Below are 26,047 nucleotides of genomic sequence, written 5' to 3'. Positions count from 1 at the left end.
GACCAATGAGGTTTTCCAATGCCTTGCAAAGAAGGGCACCTATTGGTAGATGGGTAAAAAAAAAAAGAAAAGAAAAAAAAGACGCAGATATTGAATATCCCTTTGAGCATGGTGAAGTTATTAATTACACTTTGGATGGTGTATCAATACACCCAGTCACTACAAAGATACAGGAGTCCTTCCTAACTCAGTTGCTGGAGAAGAAGGAAACTTCTTAGGGATTTTACCATGAGGTCAATGGTGACTTTAAAACAGTTGCAGAGTTTAATGGCTGTGATATGAGAACTGAGGATGGATCAACATTGTAATCACTCCACAATACTAAGCCTGTAAAGAATACAAAATATTCCAAAACATGCATCCTGTTTGCAACAAGGCACTACAGTAATACTGTAAAAAAAATTGCAAAGCAATTAACTTTTTGTTCAGAATACAACACATTACTGAGTACCACTCTCCACATTTTCAAGCATAGTGGTGGTTGCATCATGTTATGGGTATGCTATGCTTGTAAACTGAGCAAAAAAAGAATGTCCTCTCACTGTCAACTGTGTTTGTTTTCAGCAAACTGAACATGTGTAAATATTTGTATGAACATAACAAGATTCAACAACTGAGACATAAACTGAACAAGTTCCACAGACATGTGACTAACAGAAATGGAATAATGTGTCCCTGAACAAAGGGGGGGTCAAAATCCAAAGTAACAGTCAGTATCTGGTGTGGCCACCAGCTGCATTAAGTACTGCAGTGCATCTCCTCCTCATGGACTGCACCAGATTTGACAGTTCTTGCTGTGAGATGTTACCCCACTCTTCCACCAAGGCACCTGTAAGTTCCCGGACATTTCTGGGGGGAGTGGCCCTAGCCCTCACCCTCCGATTCAACAGGTCCCAGACGTGCTCAATGGGATTGAGATCCGGGCTCTTCGCTGGCTATGGCAGAACACTGACATTCCTGTCTTGCAGGAAATCACGTACAGAACGAGCAGTATGGCTGGTGGCATTGTCATGCTGGAGGGTCATGTCAGGATGAGCCTGCAGGAAGGGTACCACACGAGGGAGGATGCCTTCCCTGTAATGCACAGTGTTGAGATTGCCTGCAATGACAACAAGCTCAGTCTGATGATGCTGTGACACACCGCCCCAGACCATGACGGAGCATTGTTGTTGCCATCCTGTACCTGTCCTGCAGGTGTGATGTTCGGATGTACCGATCCTGTGCAGGTGTTGTTACACGTGGTCTGCCACTGCGAGGACGGTCAGCTGTCCGTCCTGTCTCCATGTAGCGCTGTCTTAGTAGTCTCACAGTACGGACATTGCAATTTATTGCCCTGGCTACATCTGCAGTCCTCATGCCTCCTTGCAGCATGCCTAAGGCACGTTCACACAGATGAGCAGGGACCCTGGGCATCTTTCTTTTGGCGTTTTTCAGAGTCAGTAGAAAGGCCTCTTTAGTGTCCTAAGTTTTCATAACTGTGACCTTATTTGCCTACCGTCTATAAGCTGTTAGTGTCTTAACGACCGTTCCACAGGTGCATGTTCATTAATTGTTTATGGTTCATTGAACAAGCATGGGAAACAGTGTTTAAACCCTTTACAATGAAGATCTGTGAAGTTATTTGGATTTTTACAAATTATCTTTGAAAGACCGGGTCCTGAAAATGGGGCATTTATTTTTGTGCTGAGTTTATAAAAGCAACAGATACCATTAATAAGAAGGGGCTAGAAGCGTCTTATATGGTGAGCTACTGTAACCGATGTGAAATGGCTAGCTAGTTAGCGGGGTGTGCGCTAATAGCGTTCCAATCGGTGATGTCACTCTCTCTGAGACGTTGAAGTAGTTGTTCCCCGCGGCTTTTGTGGAGCGACGGGTAACGATGCTTCGTGGTTTGACCCCAGGTAGGAGCGAGGAAAGGGACGGAAGTAAAACTGTTAGACTACCGAGTGGCTAGGACAGGCAAGCCCCATACTATTGTGGAGGACTTAATTCTTCCTGCTCAGTGACATGGCAGGAGATGTTTTGAAACAATTACTGCTTTGCATACAAGCCAGTGAATTCTATGTGTTACAGCTGGATGAGTCAGATGTGGCGGTCCTGGCACAGCTCCTGGTATGAGGCAACAGACGAGGGAATGCCTGACAGCTTGAAAGACGTTTTGGACACTACAGTGAAATTGGTTAACTTTGTTAAAGCAAAAGGCCACTGAACTCTCATGTATTTTCTGCACTATGCAGTGATATGGGGCAGCGACCATTTAACGCTTTTACAACATACAGAAGTGCGCTGGTTAAAGGGGCAAAGTATTGACATGTTTTTTTAAAAAAAATTATTGAGAGACGTGCTTAAAGTTCTTTACTGACCATAATTTTCACTTGTCTGATGACGAGTTTCTCACACGACTGGACTATCTTGGTGATGTTTTTTCTCACCTGAATGATCTGAATCAAGGATTACAGGGACTCTCCTCAACTATATTCAATGTGCGGGACAAAATTGAGGCTATGATTAAGAAGTTGGAGCTCTTCTCTATCTGAATTAACAAGGACAACACACAGGTCTTTCCATCATTGTATGATTTTTGTGTGCAAATGAACTCAAGCTTACGGACAATGTCAAATGTGATCGAGCGAAGCACCTGAGTGAGCTGGGTACGCAATTACGCAGGTACTTTCCTGAAACGGACGACACAAACAACTGGATTCGTTATCCCTTTCATGCCCTGCCTCCAGTCCACTTACCGATATCTGAACAAGAGAGCCTCATCGAAATCTCAACAAGCGGTTCTGTTAAAATTGAACTTAATCAGAAGCCACTGCCAGATTTCTGGATTGGGCTGCGCTCAGAGCATCCTGCCTTGGCAAATCACGCTGTTAAGACACTGATGCCCTTTGCAACCACATACCTATGTGAGAGTGGATTCTCAGCCCTCACTAGCATGACAACTAAATACAGGCACAGACTGTGTGTGGAAAATGATTTAAGACAGACTCTCCGATACAACCCAACATTGCAGAGTTATGTGCATCCTTTCAAGCACACCCTTCTCATTAACCTGTGGTGAGTTATTCATAATTTTTGATGAATAAAATAAGGTTTTATATGTAAGATGGTTAAATAAAGAGCAAAATTATTATTATATTATTATTTGTGCCCTGGTCTTATAAGAGCTCTTTGTCACTTCCCACGAGCCGGGTTGTGACAAATACTCACACTCATTCTTATGTTTAATAAATGTATCATATAGTGTGTGTGGCAAGCTTAGAATGATGGCAAAAAACAACATTTGAGAGAACGCTGACCCTGGTGCAAGAGGGGGTACGCAGCTGGAGGTTGAATAGTTGAAGGGGTACGGGACTATAAAGCATTTGGGAACCACAAGAAACACAAACAATGTACATTGGACCGGTGGAAATGTGTCCTTTGGTCTGATGAGTCCAAATTTGAGATTTTTGGTTCCAACCTCCATGTCTTTGTGAGACGCAGAGTAGGTGAACAGATGTCCACATGTGTGGTTCCCACCGTGAAGCATGGAGGAGGAGGTGTGATGGTGCTTTGCTGGTGACACTGTTGGTGATATATTTAGAATTCAAGGCACACTTAACCAACATGGTTACCACAGCATTCTGCAGCGATACGCCATCTCATCTGGTTTGTGCTCAGTGGGACTATCATTTGTTTTTCAACAGGACAATGACCCAACACGCCTCCAGGCTGTGTAAGGGCCATTTGACCAATAAGGAGAGTGATGGAGTGCTGCATCAGATGACCTGGCCTCCACAATCTCCCAACCTCAACCCAATTAAGATGGTTTGGGATGAGCTGGACCGCAGAGTGAAGGAAAAGCAGCCAACAAGTGCTCAGCATATGTGGGAACTCCTTCAAGACTGTTGGAAAAGCATTCTTCATGAAGCTGGTTGAGAGAATGCCAAGAGTGTGCAATGCTGTCATCAAGGCACAGGGTGGCTACTTTGAAGAATCTAAAATATATTTTGATTTTTGAACACTTTTTTTTGGTTACTACATGACTCCATAGTTTTGATGTTTTCACTATTATTCTACAATGTAGAAAAAAGTCAAAATAAAGAAACACCCTTCAGTAAATAGGTGTGTCCAAACTTTTGACTGGTCCTGTACACCTGGCACAAAGGCCTAACACTTACCCCATTCTGGAAAAAGGAGGCATGAAAATGTGCAGTTGTTGCTGATATTGATATCAAACTAATTTCTTCTGAGCTGGGATTATTCAAGTAAACCTTTTCCATTTTTGGCATCCCCACGGGTCTAGAGAAAAAAAAGGAATGAGCAAATCACATGATCAAATCACATGATCAAATCACATGACCCTAATAAAAGGTTTACATTACTATCATCATCATCATCATCAACACAACAGAATGGCATGCTGACATAATATTATAATAATAATATAATATTTGCACCCCAGTATTTCTACATTGCATACTCATCTACTGTCAAATCTACCATTCCAGTGTTTTACTTGCTATATTGCATTTACTTTGCCACCATGGCCTTTATTGCCTTTACCTCCCTTATCTCACCTCATTTGCTCACATTGTATACAGACTTATTTTTCTACTGTATTATTGACTGTATGTTTGTTTTACTCCATGTGTAACTCTGTGTTGTTGTATGTGTCAAACTGCTTTGCATTATCTTGGCCAGGTCGCAGTTGTAAATGAGATCTTGTTCTCAACTGGCCGACCTGGTTAAATAAAAGGTGAAAGAACAGCAATGGCGTGCAGCCATAACGGGGGTGTCCCCCCCCTCCCCCCCTCCCCTCCTCTGTGACAGTGATTCATTATACGACAGGTTTCCCTGTCCTTCTGTGTAATGACGAGGCGAGTTGGGCATGTTGAGAGGAAAGGGGAATCAGTTGGAATGTGTCTTCCGCATTCAACTCAACCGCTCTGAATCAGCGGAGGGCTGACGTAATCGAGACCCACGTCTTTGGTGCCCGGAGTTGAGTTAGGGATTTTTGTATTTTTATTTATTTATTTATTCCACCTTTAGTTAACCAGGTAGGCCAGTTGGGAACAAGTTCTCATTTACAACTGCGACCTGGCCAAGATAAAGCAAAACAGTTCGACACATACAACAACAGAGTTACACATGGAATAAACAAACAAGACAATAACACAATAAACAAGTCAATAACACAATAAACAAGTCAATAACAGAACAGAAAAAAAGAAAGTCTATATACAGTGTGTGCAAATGGCATGAGGAGGTAAGGCAATAAATAGGCCATAGTAGCGAAGTAATTACAATATAGCAGATTAACACTGGAGTGATAGATGAGCAGATGATGATGATGTGCAAAAGAGCAGAAATGTAAATTAAAACAGTATGGGGATGAGGTAGGTAGATTGGGTGTTTGATGAGGTGAGTATTTCGAGGAGGGCAGGGCAACAAAACATGAGGTCACTGAGTCTGCTTCCATTGTCAGTGTGGAATGCTCTCTGCCCACACACACACACACACTGTTACCACTGCCTGTATATCTGACTGGTAATCAAACATATTTATAGAAGGCTGTGCCCTGTTCAACAGAGACGAGGACGGCCCGTTCAACAGAGACGGGGACGGCCCGTTCAACAGAGACGGGGAGGGCCCGTTCAACAGGGACGAGGAGGGCCCGTTCAACAGGGACGGGGAGGGCCCGTTCAACAGGGACGGGGAGGGCCCGTTCAACAGGGACGGGGAGGGCCCGTTCAACAGAGACGAGGAGGGCCCGTTCAACAGGGACGAGGAGGGCCCGTTCAACAGGGACGAGGAGGGCCCGTTCAACAGGGACGAGGAGGGCCCGTTCAACAGGGACGAGGAGGGCCCGTTCAACAGGGACGAGGACGGCCCGTTCAACAGGGACGAGGACGGCCCGTTCAACAGGGACGAGGACGGCCCGTTCAACAGGGACGAGGACGGCCCGTTCAACAGGGACGAGGACGGCCCGTTCAACAGAGACGAGGACGGCCCGTTCAACAGAGACGAGGACGGCCCGTTCAACAGAGACGAGGACGGCCCGTTCAACAGGGACGAGGAGGGCCCGTTCAACAGGGACGAGGACGGCCCGTTCAACAGGGACGAGGACGGCCCGTTCAACAGAGACGGACGAGGGAAGCCCGTTCAACAGAGACGGACGAGGGAAGCCCGTTCAACAGAGACGAGGAGGGCCCGTCCAACAGAGACGAGGACGGCCCGTTCCACAGAGACGAGGAGGGCCCGTTCCACAGAGACGAGGAGGGCCCGTTCAACAGGGACGAGGAGGGCCCGTTCAACAGGGACGAGGAGGGCCCGTTCAACAGGGACGAGGAGGGCCCGTTCAACAGAGACGAGGAGGGCCCATTCGACAGAGACGAGGAGGGCCCGTTCGACAGGGACGAGGAGGGCCCGTTCCACAGAGACACGGGTTTAGACATGTTCCATCAGTCCTATTGTTTGGCTTCAAACAGACTCAGTTATTATGAAACTGTAAAAGAAGACTAGCTGATGAGAGAGAAATACACCAACACTACACCAACACTACACCAACACTACTAGAGGACGGAGGGAGGGGAGGGAAGGGGAGGGGGACTAGTCAGGTACTTACTGTTCATGGAAGTCCAGCATTGGAGGCTGGAAGACTATAGATCTGCTGTTCCCTGGATGTGGGGATGCACTGGAGGAGACAGGAGGAGGACAGTGAGACAGGAGGAGGGTGAGACAGGAGGACAGTCAGACAGGAGGACAGTGAGACAGGAGGACAGTGAGACAGGAAGACAACAGTGAGACAGGAAGACAACAGTGAGACAGGAAGACAACAGTGAGACAGGAAGACAACAGTGAGACAGGAAGACAACAGTGAGACAGGAAGACGACAGTGAGACAGGAAGACGACAGTGAGACAGGAAGACGACAGTGAGACAGGAAGACGACAGTGAGACAGGAAGACGACAGTGAGACAGGAAGACGACAGTGAGACAGGAAGACGACAGTGAGACAGGAAGACGACAGTGAGACAGGAAGACGACAGTGAGACAGGAGGACAGAGAGACAGGAGGACAGAGAGACAGGAGGACAGAGTGCTGTTCAGCTTCAACGCTTCTCAAACTAAAGTGAAACGTACAACACACAGAGAGACATCACGTCCTGTTTCTCCCAAAGATAAACAACACTTCTACCGGGCTCTGGGCAGAGAGAAGCCCCTGATTGGTTGTCACAGACTAGCAGAGAGAAGCCCCTGATTGGTTGTCACAGACTAGCAGAGAGAAGCCCCTGATTGGTTGTCACAGACTAGCAGAGAGAAGCCCCTGATTGGTTGTCACAGACTAGCAGAGAGAAGCCCCTGATTGGTTGTCACAGACTAGCAGAGAGAAGCCCCTGATTGTAAAAACCCTTCCAAAAATACCATTCATTTTCCTCATAGGCTTTATCCAACTAACTATGGCAGGGTTAATGCCTACAAAAACATCCCATTACTTTCTCTTTATTGTCACTATATGTGGTGGTGGTTAGCCGTCTAGCTAGCCAGCTATGTAAGTTATCTTGTTTAGCATAACAACAGAGGAAAGCCCATAACATTGTCACAGAGACTCCAGTCACCCAAGTCAATGGACTGTTCTCTCTGCTACTGCACGGCAAGGGGTACCAGAGCACCAAGTCTAGGACCAAAAAGGCTCCTGAACAGATTCTACCCCAAAGCCATACGACTGATGAACAATTCATAAAATGGCCACCGGACTATTACATTGTGCCCCACGCTCGTTTTGAACACTGCTGCTACTCACTGTTTCTTATCTATGCAGTCACTTCACCCCTACCAACATGTACAAATTAACTAATTAACTCAACTAAACTATACCCCTCCACATTGACTCTGTACCGGTACCCCCTGTATATAGCCTCCACATTGACTCTGTACCGGTACCCCCTGTATATAGCCTCCACATTGACTCTGTACCGGTACCCCCTGTATATAGCCTCCACATTGACTCTGTACCGGTACCCCCTGTATATAGCCTCCACATTGACTCTGTACCGGTACCCCCTGTATATAGCCTCCACATTGACTCTGTACCGGTACCCCCTGTATATAGCCTCCACACTGACTCTGTATCGTAACACCCTGTATATAGCCTCCACATTGACTCTGTACCGGTACCCCCTGTATATAGTGGAGGTCGACCGATTAATCGGAATGGCCGATTAATTAGGGCCGATTTCAAGTTTTCATAACAATCGAAAATCTGTATTTTTGGACACCGATTTGGCAGTTTTTTTTTTTTTACCTTTATTTAACTAGGCAAGTCAGTTAAGAACACATTCTTATGTTCAATGACGGCCTAGGAACGGTGGGTTAACTGCCTTGTTCAGGGGCAGAACCACAGATTTTTACCTTGTCAGCTCAGGGATTCAATCTTGCAACCTTATGGTTAACTAGTCCAACGCTCTAACCACCTGCTTTACATTGCACTCCACGAGGAGCCTGCCTGTTACGTGAATGCCGTAAGAAGCCAAGGTATGTTGCTAGCTAGCATTAAACTTATCTTATAAAAAACAATCAATCAATCATAATCACTAGTTAACTACACATGGTTGATGATATTACTAGTTTATCTAGCCTGTCCTGCGTTGCATATAATCGCTTAGGTACACATTGCTCCAACCATAAACATCAATGCCTTTCTTAAAATCAATACACAAGTATATATTTTTAAACCTGCATATTTAGCTTAAAGAAATCCAGGTTAGCAGGCAATATTAACCAGGTGAAATTGCGTAATTTTGCATTCATTGTACGCAGTCAGGGTATATGCAACAGTTTGGGCTGCCTGGCTCGTTGCGAACTAATTTGCCAGAATTGTATGTAATTATGACATCACACTGAAGGTTGTGCAATGTAACAGGAATAACGTTTTGTTTTCGAGATGATAGTTTCCGGATTCGACCATATTAATGACCTAAGGCTCGTGTTTCTGTGTGTTATTATGTTATAATTAAGTCTATGATTTGATAGAGCAGTCTGACTGAGCGGTGGTAGGCAGCAGCAGGCTCGTAAGCATTCATTCAAAATAGCACTTTCGTGCGTTTTGCCAGCAGCCCTTCGCAAAGCATTGCACTGTTTATGACTTCAAGCCTGTCAACTCCCAAGATGAGGCTGGTGTAACCGATGTGAAATGGCTAGCTAGTTAGCCGGGTGCGCGCTAATAGCGTTTCAAACGTCACTCGCTCTGAGACTTGGAGTAGTTGTTCCCCTTGCTCTACATGGGTAACGCTGCTTCGAGGGTGGCTGTTGTCGATGTGTTCCTGGTTCGAGCCCAGGTAGGAGTGAGGAGAGGGATGGAAGCTATACTGTTACACTGGCAATACTAAAGTGCCTATAAGAACATCCAATAGTCAAAGGTATATGAAATACAAATCGTATAGAGAGAAATAGTCCTATAATTCCTATAATAACTACAACCTACCCCCTGTATATAGCCTCCACATTGACTCTGTACCGGTACCCCCTGTATATAGCCTCCACATTGACTCTGTACCGGTACCCCCTGTATATAGCCTCCACATTGACTCTGTACCGGTACCCCCTGTATATCGTCTCCACATTGACTCTGTACCGGTACCCCCTGTATATAGTCTCCACATTGACTCTGTACCGGTACCCCCTGTATATAGCCTCCACATTGACTCTGTACCGGTACCCCCTGTATATAGCCTCCACATTGACTCTGTACCGTAACACCCTGTATATAGCCTCCACATTGACTCTGTACCGTAACACCCTGTATATAGCCTCCACATTGACTCTGTACCAGTAGCCATGTTATTTTATTGTGTTATTTTGTATCTTTTTTTTACTTCAGTTTATTTGGTAAATATTTTCTTCACCAACAGTTCAAGAAGAGTTAAGGGCTTGTAAGTCAGCATTTCACTGTGAGGTCTACTACACCTGTTGTATTCAGCATTTCACTGTAAGGTCTACTACACCTGTTGTATTCAGCATTTCACTGTGAGGTCTACACCTGTTGTATTCAGCATTTCACTGTGAGGTCTACTACACCTGTTGTATTCAGCATTTCACTGTGAGGTCTACTACACCTGTTGTATTCAGCATTTCACTGTGAGGTCTACTACACCTGTTGTGTTCAGCATTTCACTGTAAGGTCTACTACACCTGTTGTATTCAGCATTTCACTGTGAGGTCTACTACACCTGTTGTATTCAGCATTTCACTGTGAGGTCTACTACACCTGTTGTATTCAGCATTTCACTGTAAGGTCTACTACACCTGTTGTATTCAGCATTTCACTGTGAGGTCTACTACACCTGTTGTATTCAGCATTTCACTGTAAGGTCTACTACACCTGTTGTATTCAGCATTTCACTGTAAGGTCTACTACACCTGTTGTATTCAGCATTTCACTGTGAGGTCTACTACACCTGTTGTATTCAGCATTTCACTGTGAGGTCTACTACACCTGTTGTATTCAGCATTTCACTGTAAGGTCTACTACACCTGTTGTATTCAGCATTTCACTGTAAGGTCTACTACACCTGTTGTATTCAGCATTTCACTGTGAGGTCTACTACACCTGTTGTATTCAGCATTTCACTGTAAGGTCTACTACACCTGTTGTATTCAGCATTTCACTGTAAGGTCTACTACACCTGTTGTATTCAGCATTTCACTGTGAGGTCTACTACACCTGTTGTATTCAGCATTTCACTGTGAGGTCTACTACACCTGTTGTATTCAGCATTTCACTGTGAGGTCTACTACACCTGTTGTATTCAGCATTTCACTGTGAGGTCTACTACACCTGTTGTATTCAGCATTTCACTGTGAGGTCTACTACACCTGTTGTATTCAGCATTTCACTGTAAGGTCTACTACACCTGTTGTATTCAGCATTTCACTGTGAGGTATACTACACCTGTTGTATTCAGCATTTCACTGTAAGCTCTACTACACCTGTTGTATTCAGCATTTCACTGTAAGGTCTACTACACCTGTTGTATTCAGCATTTCACTGTGAGGTCTACTACACCTGTTGTATTCAGCATTTCACTGTGAGGTCTACTACACCTGTTGTATTCAGCATTTCACTGTAAGGTCTACTACACCTGTTGTATTCAGCATTTCACTGTAAGGTCTACTACACCTGTTGTATTCAGCATTTCACTGTAAGGTCTACTACACCTGTTGTATTCAGCATTTCACTGTAAGGTCTACTACACCTGTTGTATTCAGCATTTCACTGTAAGGTCTACTACACCTGTTGTATTCAGCATTTCACTGTAAGGTCTACTACACCTGTTGTATTCAGCATTTCACTGTGAGGTCTACTACACCTGTTGTATTCAGCATGTCACTGTGAGGTCTACTACACCTGTTGTATTCAGCATTTCACTTTGAGGTCTACTACACCTCTGTAGCCTGACCTAAACTCTGTCCTCTACCACTGGCTGTAGTGGAGCTCTGTAGCCTGACCTAAACTCTGTCCTCTACCACTGGCTGTAGTAGAGCTCTGTAGCCTGACCTAAACTCTGTCCTCTACCACTGGCTGTAGTGTGGCTGCCAGGACAAACATATTTTCACGATTTCACTAATATCATCGAAATTAATAAATCATAGCACTTTTTTATTATTATTATATATTTATATTTTTAACCGTAATTTAAAGGTTAGGGTTCATTCAGTAGTTTTTACCTGATAAAGTAGAATCCGGTTGAAAAATAAATGTTAAAAAGAACTATTCTGGTGCTTCTACACCTGCATTGCTTGCTGTTTGGGGTTTTAGGCTGGGTTTCTGTACAGCACTTTGAGATATCAGCTGATGTCGAAGGGCTATATAAATAAATGTGATTTGATTTGTGTACTCAGAGCATGTGCTGACCAACTGGCAAGTGTCTTCAATGACATTTCCAACCTCTCCCTGACCCAGTCTGTAATACCAACATGTTTCAAGCAGACCACCATAGTCCCTGTGCCCAGGAAAGTGAAGGTACCTTGCCTAAATGACTACCGCCCCGTAGCACTCACGTCTGTAGCCATGAAGTGCTTTGAAAGGCTGGTCATGACTCATATCAACGCCATCATCCCGGAAACCCTAGACACACTCCAATTCGCACACCGGCCCAACAGATGATGCAAATCTCACTCCACACAACACACTGACCTTTCCCACACATACAGTACCAGTCAGATGTTTTGACACACCTACTCAAGTGTTTTTCTTTATTATTAATATTTTCTTTATTATTAATATTTTCTTTATTATTAATATGTTCTATGTTGTAGAATAATGGTGAAGACATCAAAACTATGAAATAACACATATGGAACCATGTAGTAACCAAAATAAGTGTTAAACAAATCAACATGTATTTGAGATTCTTCAAAGTAGCCACCCTTTTCCTTGATGATATCTTTGCATACTCTTGGCATTCTCTCAACCAGCTTCATGAGGTAGTCACCTGGAATGCATTTAAATTAACAGGTGTGCCTTGTTAAAACTTCTTCAGGATTGGTGGGTCCCCTGCGGGACGGTTGACCTAACGTAGGCTAATGTGATTAGCATGAGGTTGTAAGTAACAAGAACATAGACGTGATATTGGCACAAAGCTTCAATTCTTGTTAATCTAACTGCACTGTCCAATTTACAGTAGCTATTACAGTGAAATAATACCGTGCTATTGTTTGAGGAGAGAGTGCACAGTTTTGAACATGAAAAGTTATTAATAAACAAATTAGGCACATTTGGGCAGTCTTGATAGAGCACTTTGAACAGAAATGCAATGGTTCATTGGATTAGTCTAAAACTGTGCGCATACACTGCTGCCATCTACTGGCCAAAATCTAAATTGCAACTGGGCTGGAATAATACATTATGGTCTTTCTCTTGCTTTTCAAAGACGTTACAAAAAAAATACAAAAAGACAGTTTTTTTTCTTTGTATTATCTTCTACCAGATCTATTGTGTTATATTCTCCTACATTGCTTTCACATTTCCAAAAACTTCAAAGTGTTTCCTTTCAAATGGTACCAAGAATATGCATATCCTTGCTTCAGGACCTGAGCTACAGGCAGTTAGATTTGGGTATGTCATTTTAGACGAAAATTGGAAAAAAGGGGACGAGCCTTAAGTTAATTTAAGGAATTTCTTTCCTTCTGTTTGCGTTTCAGTAAATCAGCTTGTGTTGTGACATGGTAGAGGTGGTATACAGAAGATTGTCATTTACCAAATAGGGCTAAGTCCACAATATGGCAAAAACAGCTCAAATAACCAAAGAGAAAACAGCTCATCATTACTTTAAGACATGAAGGTTAGTCAATGCAGAACATTTCAAGAACTTTGATGAAACTGGCTCTCATGAGCACCACCACAGGAAAGGAAGACCCAGAGTTACCTCTGCTGCAGAGGTTAAGGTCATTGGAGTTACCAGCCTCAGATTGCAGCCCAAATAGATGCTTCACAGAGTTCAAGTAACAGACACATCTCAACATCAACTGTTCAGAGGAGACTGTGTGAATCAGGCCTTCATGTTCAAATTGCTGCAAAGAAACCACTACCAATGGACACCAATAAGAAGAGACTTGCTTGGGCCAAGAAACACAAGCAATGGACATTAGATCGGTGGAAATCGGTCCTTTGGTCTGATGAGTGTTGTGGTTGTGTCCAACCGCCGTGTCTTTGTGAGATGCAGAGTAGGTGAACGGATGATCTCCGCATGTGTGGTTCCCACCGTGAAGCATGGAGGAGGAGGTGTGATGGTGCTCTGCTGGTGACACTGTCTGATGTATTTAGAATTCAAGGCACACTTAACCAGCATGGCTACCACAGCATTCTGCAGTGATATGCCATCCCATCTGGTTTGCACTTAGTGGGACTATCATTTGTTTTTCAACAGGACAATGACTCAACACACATCCAAGGCTGTATAAGGGCTATTTGACCAAGGAGAGTGATGGAGTGCGGCATCAGATGACCTGGCCTCCCCAATCACCCGACCTCAACCCAATTGAGATGGTTTGGGATGAGTTGGACCGCAGAGTGAAGGAAAAGCAGCCAACATGTGCTCAGCATATGTGGGAACTCCTTCAAGACTGTTGGAAAAGCATTCCTCATGAAGCTGGTTGAGAGAATGCCAGACTTTCCTCTCCAAGATGGCGTAGCAGTCAGGCGTCTTTTATCTTTGTCTTGTCGTGTCCCATGTCCCGTAAGAAAAATATATAAAAAAAAGATATATCTTTGGAAAAAAATATATATATCTTTTTATATATTTTTTATATATTTTTTTCTTCAAATATATTTTTTATATTTTTCTTAACCCCAGTTTCAACATACTCTCCTTCAACCCTCCTCACCCAACGTGGTATGGATCTGCTATTTTCTTTACTTAAAACCGGAACCCCCAACAGGAGCTAGCCAGCTAACTAGCTACTAGCTAGTAGTCAGCTAGCCACTGCTAGCGGTCATCAGCTAACCTTTAGCCCGGACAACTCCTGCCAGTCTGCACAGCGCGATTCAACCCAGAGCTTATCGGACTCCTTTTTCTCCGGATTCCTACCACAGCTCTGAACCTCTTCACCTGGATCATCGCAGCTAGCTAGCTGCTATCCGATTGGCTTCTCCTGGCTAACGTCCCTGTCCCGAAGCAAGCACCAATTAGCCTGGAGCTAGCCTATGCTAGGCCCATTTCCCGGCTAGCGGAAGAGGTCCATCAGCCACTCCTTGGGCTACAATACCTATTTTGCCAATTAGCCTGGACCCTTTTACTACACGAACCCCTGCTGATCCATCACAACTGGTCTGCCGACGTAACAGCACGAGGGGGCTACAACAGACTTCTTCCGTCACGACGTCCCTCTAAGGCCTTTCTGCTAGCCTGCTAGCCCCGGCGCGCTAGCTGTCTGAATCGCAGTGTCTCCAGCCCATCCAGATACTCATTGGACCCTATGATCACTCTGCTACGCATGCCACTCCCTAATGTCAATATGCCCTTTGGTTAGTGATTGTCTTATTTCACTGTAGAGATCTCCAGCCCTGCTCAATATGCCTCAGCTAACCCTCTTGTTCCACCTCCCACACATGCGGTGACCTCACCTGGTTTAATTGATGTCTCTAGAGACAATATCTCTCTCATCGTCGCTCATTGCCTAGGTTTACCTCCACTGTATTCACACCATACCTTTGTTTGTACATTATACCTTGAAGCTATTCTACCGCGCCCAGAAACGTGCTCCTTTTACTCCCTGTTCCAAACGTACTAGACGGCCAGTTCTTATAGCCCTTAGCCGTCCATTATCCTACTCCTCCTCTGGTGATGTAGAGGTTAATCCAGGCCCTGCAGTATCTAGCTCCACTCCTATTCCCCAGGCGCTCTCATTTGTTGACTTCTGTAACCGTAATAGCCTTGGTTTCATGCATGTTAACATTAGAAGCCTCCTCCCTAAATTTGTTTTATTCACTGCTTTAGCACACTCTGCCAAACCGGTTGTCCTAGCCGTGTCTGAATCCTGGCTTAGGAAGGCCACCAAAAACCCTGAAATCTCCATCCCTAACTATAACAGAGTTCTGTCTTACTATCCAGGTCTGTGCCCAAACAATTTGAGCTTCTACTTTTAAAAATCCACCTCTCCAGAAACAAGTCTCTTACCGTTGCCACTTGCTATGGACCACCTACTGCCCAACAGCTGTACCCTGGACACCATATGTGAATTGCTTGCCCGCCAGCTATCTTCAGAGCTCGTTCTTTTAGGTGACCTAAACTGGGACATGCTTAACACCCCAGCAGTCCTACAATCTAAGCTTGATGCTCTCAATCTCACACAAATTATCAATGAACCCACCAGGTACCACCCCAAATCCGTAAACACAGGCACCCTCATAGATATCATCCTAACCAACCTGCCCTCCAAATACAACTCCGCTGTCTTCAACCTGGATCTCAGTGATCACTGCCTCATTGCTTGCATCCGTAATGGATCTGCGGTCAAACGACCACCCCTCATCACTGTCAAACGCTCCCTACAACACTTCAGCGAGCAGGCCTTTCTAATCGACCTGGCCCGGGTATCCTGGAAGGATATTGACCTCATTCCGTCAGTAAAAGATGCCTGGTTATTCTTTAAAATTGCTTTCCTCACCATCTTAAATAAGCATGCCCCTTTCAAAAAAATGTAGAACCAGGAACAGATATAGCCCTTGGTTCACTCCAGACCTGACTGCCCTTGACCAGCACAAAAACACCCTGTGGCGTACGGCATTAGCATCGAATAGTCCCCGCGATATGCAACTTTTCAGGGAAGTTAGGAACCAATATACACAGGCAGTTAGGAAAGCAAAGGCTAGCTTTTTCAAACAGAAATTTGCATCCTGCAGCACAAACTCCAAAAAGTTCTGGGACACTGTAAAGTCCATGGAGAATAAGAGCATCTCCTCCAAGCTGCCCACTGCACTGAGGCTCCACAATAATTGAGAATTTCAATAAGCATTTTTTTTTACGGCTGGCCATAATTTCCACCTGGCCAACCCTACCCTGGTCAACAGCCCTGCACCCCCCACAGCAACTTGCCCAAGACTCCCCCATTTCTCCTTCACCCAAATCCAGATAGCTGATGTTCTGAAAGAGCTGCAAAATCTGGACCCCTACAAATCAGCATGACTAGACAATCTGGACCCTCTCTTCCTAAAATTATCAACCGAAATTGTTGCAATCCCTATTACTAGCCTGTTCAACCTCTCTTTCGTATCGTCTAAGATCCCCAAAGATTGGAAAGCTGCCACGGTCGTCCCCCTCTTCAAAGGGGGAGACACTCTAGACCCAAACTGCTACAGACCTATATCTATTCTACCCTGCCTTTCTAAGGTCTTCGAAAGCCAAGTTAACAAACAGATCACCGACCATTTCGAATCCCACCGTACCTTCTCCGCTATGCAATCTGGTTTCAGAGCTGGTCATGGGTGCACCTCAGCCACGCTCAAGGTCCTAAACGATATCATAACCGCCATCGATAAGAGACAATACTGTGCAGCTGTATTCATCGACCTGGCCAAGGCTTTCGACTCTGTCAATGACCACATTCTTATCGGCAGACTCAATAGCCTTGGCATCTCAAATGACTGCCTCGCCTGGTTCACCAACTACTTCTCAGACAGAGTTCAGTGTATCAAATCAGAGGGCCTGTTGTCCGGACCTCTTGCAGTCTCTATGGGGGTGCCACAGCGTTCAATTCTCGGGCCGACTCTTTTCTCTGTATTCATCAATGATGTCGCTCTTGCTGCTGGTACTTCTCTGATCCACCTCTACGCAGACGACACCATTCTTTATACTTCTGGCCCTTCTTTGGACACTGTGTTAAAAAACCTCCAAACAAGCTACAATGCCATACAACTCTGCTTCCGTGGCCACCAACTGCTCTTAAATGCAAATAAAACTTGCTTAATACGCATTTATCTACTGGCAGATTCACATGTCCTGTAATACGCACGGTAACAAGCTAGGTCATTTATCTACTGGCAGATTCCTGTAATACACACGGTAACAAGCTAGGTCATTTATGTACTGGCAGATTCACATGTCCTGTAATACGCACGGTAACAAGCTAGGTCATTTATCTACTGGCAGATTCACATGTCCTGTAATACGCACGGTAACAAGCTAGGTCATTTATCTACTGGCAGATTCCTGTAATACGCACGGTAACAAGCTAGGTCATTTATCTACTGGCAGATTCACATGTCCTGTAATACACATGGTAACAAGCTAGGTCATTTATCTACTGGCAGATTCACATGTCCTGTAATACGCACAGTAACAAGCTAGGTCATTTATCTACTGGCAGATTCCTGTAATACACACGGTAACAAGCTAGGTCATTTATCTACTGGCAGATTCACATGTCCTGTAATACACATGGTAACAAGCTAGGTCATTTATCTACTGGCAGATTCACATGTCCTGTAATACACATGGTAACAAGCTAGGTCATTTATCTACTGGCAGATTCCTGTAATACGCACGGTAACAAGCTAGGTCATTTATCTACTGGCAGATTCACATGTCCTGTAATACACATGGTAACAAGCTAGGTCATTTATCTACTGGCAGATTCACATGTCCTGTAATACGCACGGTAACAAGCTAGGTCATTTATCTACTGGCAGATTCACATGTCCTGTAATACGCACGGTAACAAGCTAGGTCATTTATCTACTGGCAGATTCCTGTAATACACACGGTAACAAGCTAGGTCATTTATCTACTGGCAGATTCACATGTCCTGTAATACACATGGTAACAAGCTAGGTCATTTATCTACTGGCAGATTCACATGTCCTGTAATACGCACGGTAACAAGCTAGGTCATTTTTCTACTGGCAGATTCACATGTCCTGTAATACACATGGTAACAAGCTAGGTCATTTATGTACTGGCAGATTCACATGTCCTGTAATACACATGGTAACAAGCTAGGTCATTTATCTACTGGCAGATTCCTGTAATACACACGGTAACAAGCTAGGTCATTTATCTACTGGCAGATTCACATGTCCTGTAATACGCACGGTAACAAGCTTGGTCATTTATCTACTGGCAGATTCACATGTCCTGTAATACACATGGTAACAAGCTAGGTCATTTATCTACTGGCAGATTCCTGTAATACACACGGTAACAAGCTAGGTCATTTATCTACTGGCAGATTCACATGTCCTGTAATACGCACGGTAACAAGCTAGGTCATTTTTCTACTGGCAGATTCACATGTCCTGTAATACACATGGTAACAAGCTAGGTCATTTATGTACTGGCAGATTCACATGTCCTGTAATACACATGGTAACAAGCTAGGTCATTTATCTACTGGCAGATTCCTGTAATACACACGGTAACAAGCTAGGTCATTTATCTACTGGCAGATTCACATGTCCTGTAATACGCACGGTAACAAGCTTGGTCATTTATCTACTGGCAGATTCCTGTAATACACACGGTAACAAGCTAGGTCATTTATCTACTGGCAGATTCCTGTAATACGCACGGTAACAAGCTAGGTCATTTATCTACTGGCAGATTCACATGTCCTGTAATACACATGGTAACAAGCTAGGTCATTTATCTACTGGCAGATTCACATGTCCTGTAATACGCACGGTAACAAGCTAGGTCATTTATCTACTGGCAGATTCCTGTAATACACATGGTAACAAGCTAGGTCATTTATCTACTGGCAGATTCCTGTAATACACACGGTAACAAGCTAGGTCATTTATCTACTGGCAGATTCACATGTCCTGTAATACACATGGTAACAAGCTAGGTCATTTATCTACTGGCAGATTCACATGTCCTGTAATACACATGGTAACAAGCTAGGTCATTTATCTACTGGCAGATTCACATGTCCTGTAATACGCACGGTAACAAGCTAGGTCATTTATCTACTGGCAGATTCCTGTAATACACATGGTAACAAGCTAGGTCATTTATCTACTGGCAGATTCACATGTCCTGTAATACACATGGTAACAAGCTAGGTCATTTATCTACTGGCAGATTCACGTGTCCTGTAATACACATGGTAACAAGCTAGGTCATTTATCTACTGGCAGATTCCTGTAATACGCACGGTAACAAGTTGCGTAACACATTTAACAAACTAAATATTAAAATACTGGTATAGAACTAAAAAGTCAAACCGTTCTTACGAAAGAAGATAGCAGTTAGAGTGTAGTAGAACTGCAAAATACCACATGCGACTGCAGTTATTCTGCTATTACTGCGTCCAAAATACCACAAGCGACTGCAGTTATTCTGCTATTACCGCGTCCAAAACACCACATGCGACTGCAGTTATTCTACTATTACCGCGTCCAAAACACCACATGCGACTGCAGTTTCAAAACTGCAATCTTTTTTTTTTGTAAAGGCTGTCCGTGCATCAGGTAATTTATCTAACTGCAGATTCACATCCCACAACAAGCATTGCATGGCCTTTCTAATGTGAAACACACGCTGGGATCTGTCTGTTTGTAGGTCCAACTGGATAATTGGGGGGGACGAACATTTGATTGAAGAAGCCAAAAATAGACAACTTACCTTTTTCGATTATATAAACTTAGATCAAAGTCAGACTCTGTCTGCAAAGAGAAGAAAACAATCATGATACGTTTTAGTAAAACTTCTGAAAGGCAACAAAAGTTGATGTAAAAAATGCAAAACTTGTTAAAAATCAGGAGAACGTATTATGACAAGCAAGTTATCTTTAAAGTGTGAGGGTGTGAAACAGTACTGTATGTGGAACACAAGTTAATATATGAGTGAATATAGACTGTATGAACTCAAAAAAACATCTTTAGAGCCTGTTTATCAGCAGTATTCCCCACTGGCAGGGCATATCTCTGACTCAGTATACATTCATCTGTGAAAGTGAGTATCCTTCTGTATGAATGAGTGGGGACTGTGTGTGGGAAGCAGCAAAGTGAGCCAAATCCAGTGTAGGCCAGTTTGATCTACTATCTATCAGCGCTTCTTTCTGCTGGTAAAAATTAAGCCATGTCTACATCCCCAAATGGTACCCTATTCTCTATACAGTGCCCAGAGCTCTCTGGTCAAAAGTAGTGTACTATATAGGGCCATAGGATGCCATTTGGGATGCACCCCATGCCACCAGGATAGAAGAAATGTGAGATACAGCTGTTTCTATGTCCCAAATGGTACCCTATTCCCTATGTAGTGCCCATAGGACTCTGGTCCTAAAGAACGCTCTAGAATAGAGTAGCCTGACGACTCACACTAAATTATTATTGCTGCTCTGTCTTTCGTTATAGACTTCAGTCTGAGACGGCCATCATCAAAAGTAGTTTATGGCGACGAGTGTCGTTGTACTAAAACAAAGTCATCAGCGATTGGAATGTCTCTAACCAAATCAGAGTATCAAAACCAATGACACGCTTTCAAACCGCCGCTTTACCCATGTGTGTTCTGGCTCTGGCCCAAAACCATCGGTTTCTGGACCAATCAGACGTCCCTGAATGTGTCCGCATTCGGTGGAGGAACGGCGAGGTACTCAGATTGAGGAGAAGAAACTAATGTGGACGTGGTGTTGCGTTTGGCTGGAGAAAGGAGTCTAGGTAGCCAGGCAAAGGAATAGGATGCATTTGGGAGGCAGCCATGGCTCTTTGTATACCAACTAGTCAACCTACTACACAATAACAGACAGCTTTACTGAGCCGGTACAAACAGAGGACCCTCCAGTCAGAAAAGTAACAAGTGTTTTCACAAAAAAAAGGTTAACTGGCTGCTTAAAGAGATGAACTGTGTCTTACCTGTAAGAGACTTTCTTCTCCAAAGTGTAGCACCTCGAGGATTGTGTCTGACTGTATAAATGCTGTGAAGACAAGAGAAATACTTCAAATGAGTCAGGAGTTACATGTCACTTCCAGGGTTCATTTGGACAACAACTACTATCTCCCTGGAAGTAACCTGGTCTCAAAACATTTCATATTATTCTGTATGTAAATCCGAGACACTCCATTTATTATGATATGTTACAAGTTTCATTTGGTATGTATTAAAATTGTGGATGTCCATCACCCATTTCAAGTTACATTACACATTTGCAAAACGTATGATGAAAGGGTTAGGGGAAAGGTTAGCTAACATGCTAAGTAGATGCGAAGTAGCAAAAAAAAACAAAAAAACATTGTAAGTAGTCGAAAAGTTTCTAATTAACTAAAATGCTAAAGTTGTCCGTGAGGAGATTCAAACTCGCAATGTTTGGGTTGCTACATGTTTGCGTTAAGTAACCATATCATACTAATTTGGTGTATATTTTAGATTTACTATGTTACGTCTAATCTATGAGACCAGGCTGCTGGAGATGGATCTGAATCAGACATGCAGGCAGTGTCCCAAGTGGCACCCTGTTCTTTTACAGTACACTACTTCTTACCTAGTGGACCAGACACCTATGGGCCGTAGTCTAAAGTAATGGTACCATAAGGGAATAAATAGGATGCCACTGCCATTTGGGCCACACTAGCCTGAGTTCCAGGGTGAATTGGCCAAGTAACTAGTAGCTCCCTGGAAATGGATCCGATTCAGAAATTCAGACATGATTAACCCTCCAGTCACAAAGAGCTGTGAGGAAAGAAGGAATGATGAAAGCCTGTTGACAGAATGTCCTCTTCACATCAACATAACCTGATCAGATTTTCAGACCAACATTCAGCAATTTATTTTATTTTATTTATTTATTTCACCTTTATTTAACCAGGTAGGCAAGTTGAGAACAAGTTCTCATTTACAATTGCGACCTGGCCAAGATAAAGCAAAGCAGTTCGACAACATACAAAAACACAGAGTTACACATGGAGTAAAACAACATACAATCAATGATGCAGTAGAAAAAAATAAGACTATATACAATGTGAGCAAATGATGTGAGATAATGGAGGTAAAGGCAAAAAAATGCCATGGTGGCAAAGTAAATAAAGTATGGCAAGAAAAAACACTGGAATGGTAGATTTGTAGTTTGAAGAAAGTTAAAAGTTAAAATATAAATAATATGGTGCAAAGGAGCAAAATAAATAAAATAAATAAATACAGTAGGGGAAAAGGTAGTAGTTTGGGCTCAATTAAAGATGGGCTATGTACAGGTGCAGAGATCTGTGAGCTGCTCTGACAGCTGGTGCTTAAAGCTAGTGAGGGAGATAAGTGTTTCCAGTTTTAGAGATTTTTGTAGTTCGTTCCAATCATTGGCAGCTGAGAACTGGAAGGAGAGACGACCAAAGGAGGAGTTGGCTTTAGGGGTGACCAGAGAGATATACCTGCTGGAGCGCGTGCTACAGGTGGGTGCTGCTATGGTGACCAGTGAGCGGAGATAAGGGGGGACTTTACCTAGCAGGGTCTTGTAGATGACCTGGAGCCAATGTGTTTGGCGACGATGATGAAGTGAAGGCCAGCCAACGAGAGCATACAGGTCGCAGTGGTGGGTTGTATATGGGGCTTTGGTGACAAAACGGATGGCACTGTGATAGACTGCATCCAGCTTGTTGAGTAGGGTATTGGAGGCTATTTTGTAAATGGTTTGCATGTCAACATTCAGCATGGTTTGCATGTCAACATTCAGCAATGGTTTGCGTGCCAACATTCAGCAATGGTTTGCGTGCCAACATTCAGCAATGGTTTGCGTGCCAACATTCAGCAATGGTTTGCGTGCCAACATTCAGCAATGGTTTGCGTGCCAACATTCAGCAATGGTTTGCGTGTCATCATTCAGCAATGGTTTGCATGTCATCATTCAGCATGGTTTGCATGTCAACATTCAGCATGGTTTGCATGTCAACATTCAGCATGGTTTGCATGTCAACATTCAGCATGGTTTGCATGTCAACATTCAGCATGGTTTGCATGTCAACATTCAGCATGTCAACATTCGGCATGGTTTGCATGTCAACATTCGGCATGGTTTGCATGTCAACATTCGGCATGGTTTGCATGTCAACATTCGGCATGGTTTGCATGTCAACATTCGGCATGGTTTGCATGTCAACATTCGGCATGGTTTGCATGTCAACATTCGGCATGGTTTGCATGTCAACATTCGGCATGGTTTGCATGTCAACATTCGGCATGGTTTGCATGTCAACATTCGGCATGGTTTGCATGTCAACATTCGGCATGGTTTGCATGTCAACATTCGGCATGGTTTGCATGTCAACATTCGGCATGGTTTGCATGTCAACATTCGGCATGGTTTGCATGTCAACATTCGGCATGGTTTGCATGTCAACATTCGGCATGGTTTGCATGTCATCATTCGGCATGGTTTGCATGTCATCATTCGGCATGGTTTGCATGTCAACATTCAGCAATGGTTTGCATGTCAACATTCATCATATAAACTCAGCAAAAAAAAGAAGCGTCCCTTTTTCAGGACCCTGTCTTTCAAAGATAATTAGTAAAAATCCGAATAACTTCACAGATCTTCATTGTAAAGGGTTTAAACACTGTTTCCCCATGCTTGTTCAATGAACCATAAACAATTAATGAACATGAACCTGTGGAACGGTCGTTAAGACACTAACAGCTTACAGGCAGTAGGCAAATAAGGTCACAGTTATGAAAACTTAGGACACTAAAGAGGCCTTTATACTGACTCTGAAAAATACCAAGAGAAAGATGTCCAGGGTCTCTGTTCATCTGCGTGAACATGCCTTAAGCATGCTGCAATGAGTCATGAGGACTGCAGATGTGGCCAGGGAAATAAATTGCAATGTCCGTACTGTGAGACGCCTAAGACAGCGCTACAGGGAGACAGGACGGACAGCTGATCGTCCTCGCAGTGGCAGACCACGTGTAACAACACCTGCACAGGATCGGTACATCCGAACATCACACCTGCGGGACAGGTACAGGATGGCAACAACAACTGCCCGAGTTACACCAGGAACGCACAATCCCTCCATCAGTGCTCAGACTGTCCGCAATAGGCTGAGAGAGGCTGGACTGAGGGCTTGTAGGCCTGTTGTAAGGCATGTCCTCACCAGACATCACCGGCAACAACGTCGCCTATGGGCACAAACCCACCATCGCTGGACCAGACAGGACTGGCAAAAAGTGCTCTTCACTGGGGTAAAGTCATTTTCTCTGATGAATCCCCTTTCCGATTGTTTGGGGCATCCGGAAAAAAGCTTGTCCGGAGAAGACAAGGTAAGCGCTACCATCAGTCCTGTGTCATGCCAACAGTAAAGCATCCTGAGACCATTCATGTGTGGGGTTGCTTCTCAACCAAGGGAGTGGGCTCACTCACAATTTTGCCTAAGAACACAGCCATGAATAAAGAATGGTACCAACACATCCTCCGAGAGCAACTTCTCCCAACCATCCAGGAACAGTTTGGTGACGAACAATGCCATTTCCAGCATAATGGAGCACCTTGCCATAAGGCAAAAGTGATAACTAAGTGGCTCTGGAAACAAAACATCGATATTTTGGGTCCATGGCCAGGAAACTCCCCAGACCTTAATCCCATTGAGAACTTGTGGTCAATCCTCAAGAGGCGGGTGGACAAACAAAAACCCACAAATTCTGACAAACTACAAGCATTGATTATGCAAGAACAGGCTGCCATCAGTCAGGATGTGGCCCAGAAGTTAATTGACAGCATGCCAGGGCAGATTACAGAGGTCTTGAAAAAGAAGGGTCAACACTGCAAATATTGACTCTTTGCATCAACTTCATGTAATTGAAGCCTTTGACACTTATGAAATGCTTGTAATTATACTTCAGTATTCCGTAGTAACATCTGACAAACATATCTGAAGACACTGAAGCAGCAAACTTTGTGGAAATTAATATTTGTGTCATTCTCAAAACTTTTGGTCACGACTGTATTTGGCTATGGTGTATGTAAACTTCCGACTTCAACTGTATACCCACATGGGTGATTGAAAGATGAACTGAGGTCAGTTTTGGTAATGCACCTTATAATTAAAGTTAAATGCCAATCGTCATATAAAGTCCAAAGAAGAAAAAGAAACCTTGGAAGGAGGAGAGATGACTAGAAATTATTCAGTATACCGTTTTCTTTGTGGATTAATTGTCAGAGTAGAGGACCTTGTGCATTTCAGGTAAAATAATAACCCAATGTTTATATCCCAGGACATATTTGCTAGAAACAGCAAGACACTGAACTCACTCTCTGTCTCAAACATAGCCCAGCCTCAGGCCATAGCATAGCACAGCCTCAGGGCCTGGCATAGCCCAGCCTCAGGGCCTGGCATAGCCCAGCCTCAGGGCCTGGCATAGCCCAGCCTCAGGGCCTGGCATAGCCCAGCCTCAGGGCCTGGCATAGCCCAGCCTCAGGGCCTGGCATAGCCCAGCCTCAGGGCCTAGCATAGCCCAGCCTCAGGGCCTAGCATAGCCCAGCCAATGGTTTGCATTATCCAAATCAAGAACAGAAACAGCGCAGCATTCATAGTGACGTCAGAGACCTCTCAGAAGGCACAACAATCATCAGGTCTGTGTCTGTGTG

At 44.0% G+C, this 26,047-nt stretch overlaps 1 protein-coding gene across 2 annotated transcripts in view; it reads right to left on the bottom strand.

The window, feature by feature from the left end:
- Nucleotides 1-26,047, bottom strand: part of tmem131 (transmembrane protein 131) — a 118,147-nt gene that overhangs the window by 85,067 nt on the left and 7,033 nt on the right. For both annotated transcript variants that reach the window (XM_029695365.1, XM_029695364.1), the window contains exons 2-5: nucleotides 21,336-21,397; nucleotides 20,107-20,147; nucleotides 6,611-6,679; nucleotides 4,164-4,284 (exon numbers count right to left, since the gene is read on the bottom strand). In XM_029695365.1, coding sequence (XP_029551225.1) covers nucleotides 4,164-4,284; nucleotides 6,611-6,679; nucleotides 20,107-20,147; nucleotides 21,336-21,397 — 293 coding nt within the window. The remainder of the gene's footprint in view (nucleotides 1-4,163; nucleotides 4,285-6,610; nucleotides 6,680-20,106; nucleotides 20,148-21,335; nucleotides 21,398-26,047) is intronic.

Source organism: Salmo trutta, chromosome 17 (assembly GCF_901001165.1).
Source record: "Salmo trutta chromosome 17, fSalTru1.1, whole genome shotgun sequence".
NCBI lineage: Eukaryota > Metazoa > Chordata > Actinopteri > Salmoniformes > Salmonidae > Salmo > Salmo trutta.
Note: the sequence above shows the minus strand (reverse complement) of the source record. Positions and strands in the feature narration are given on the sequence as shown.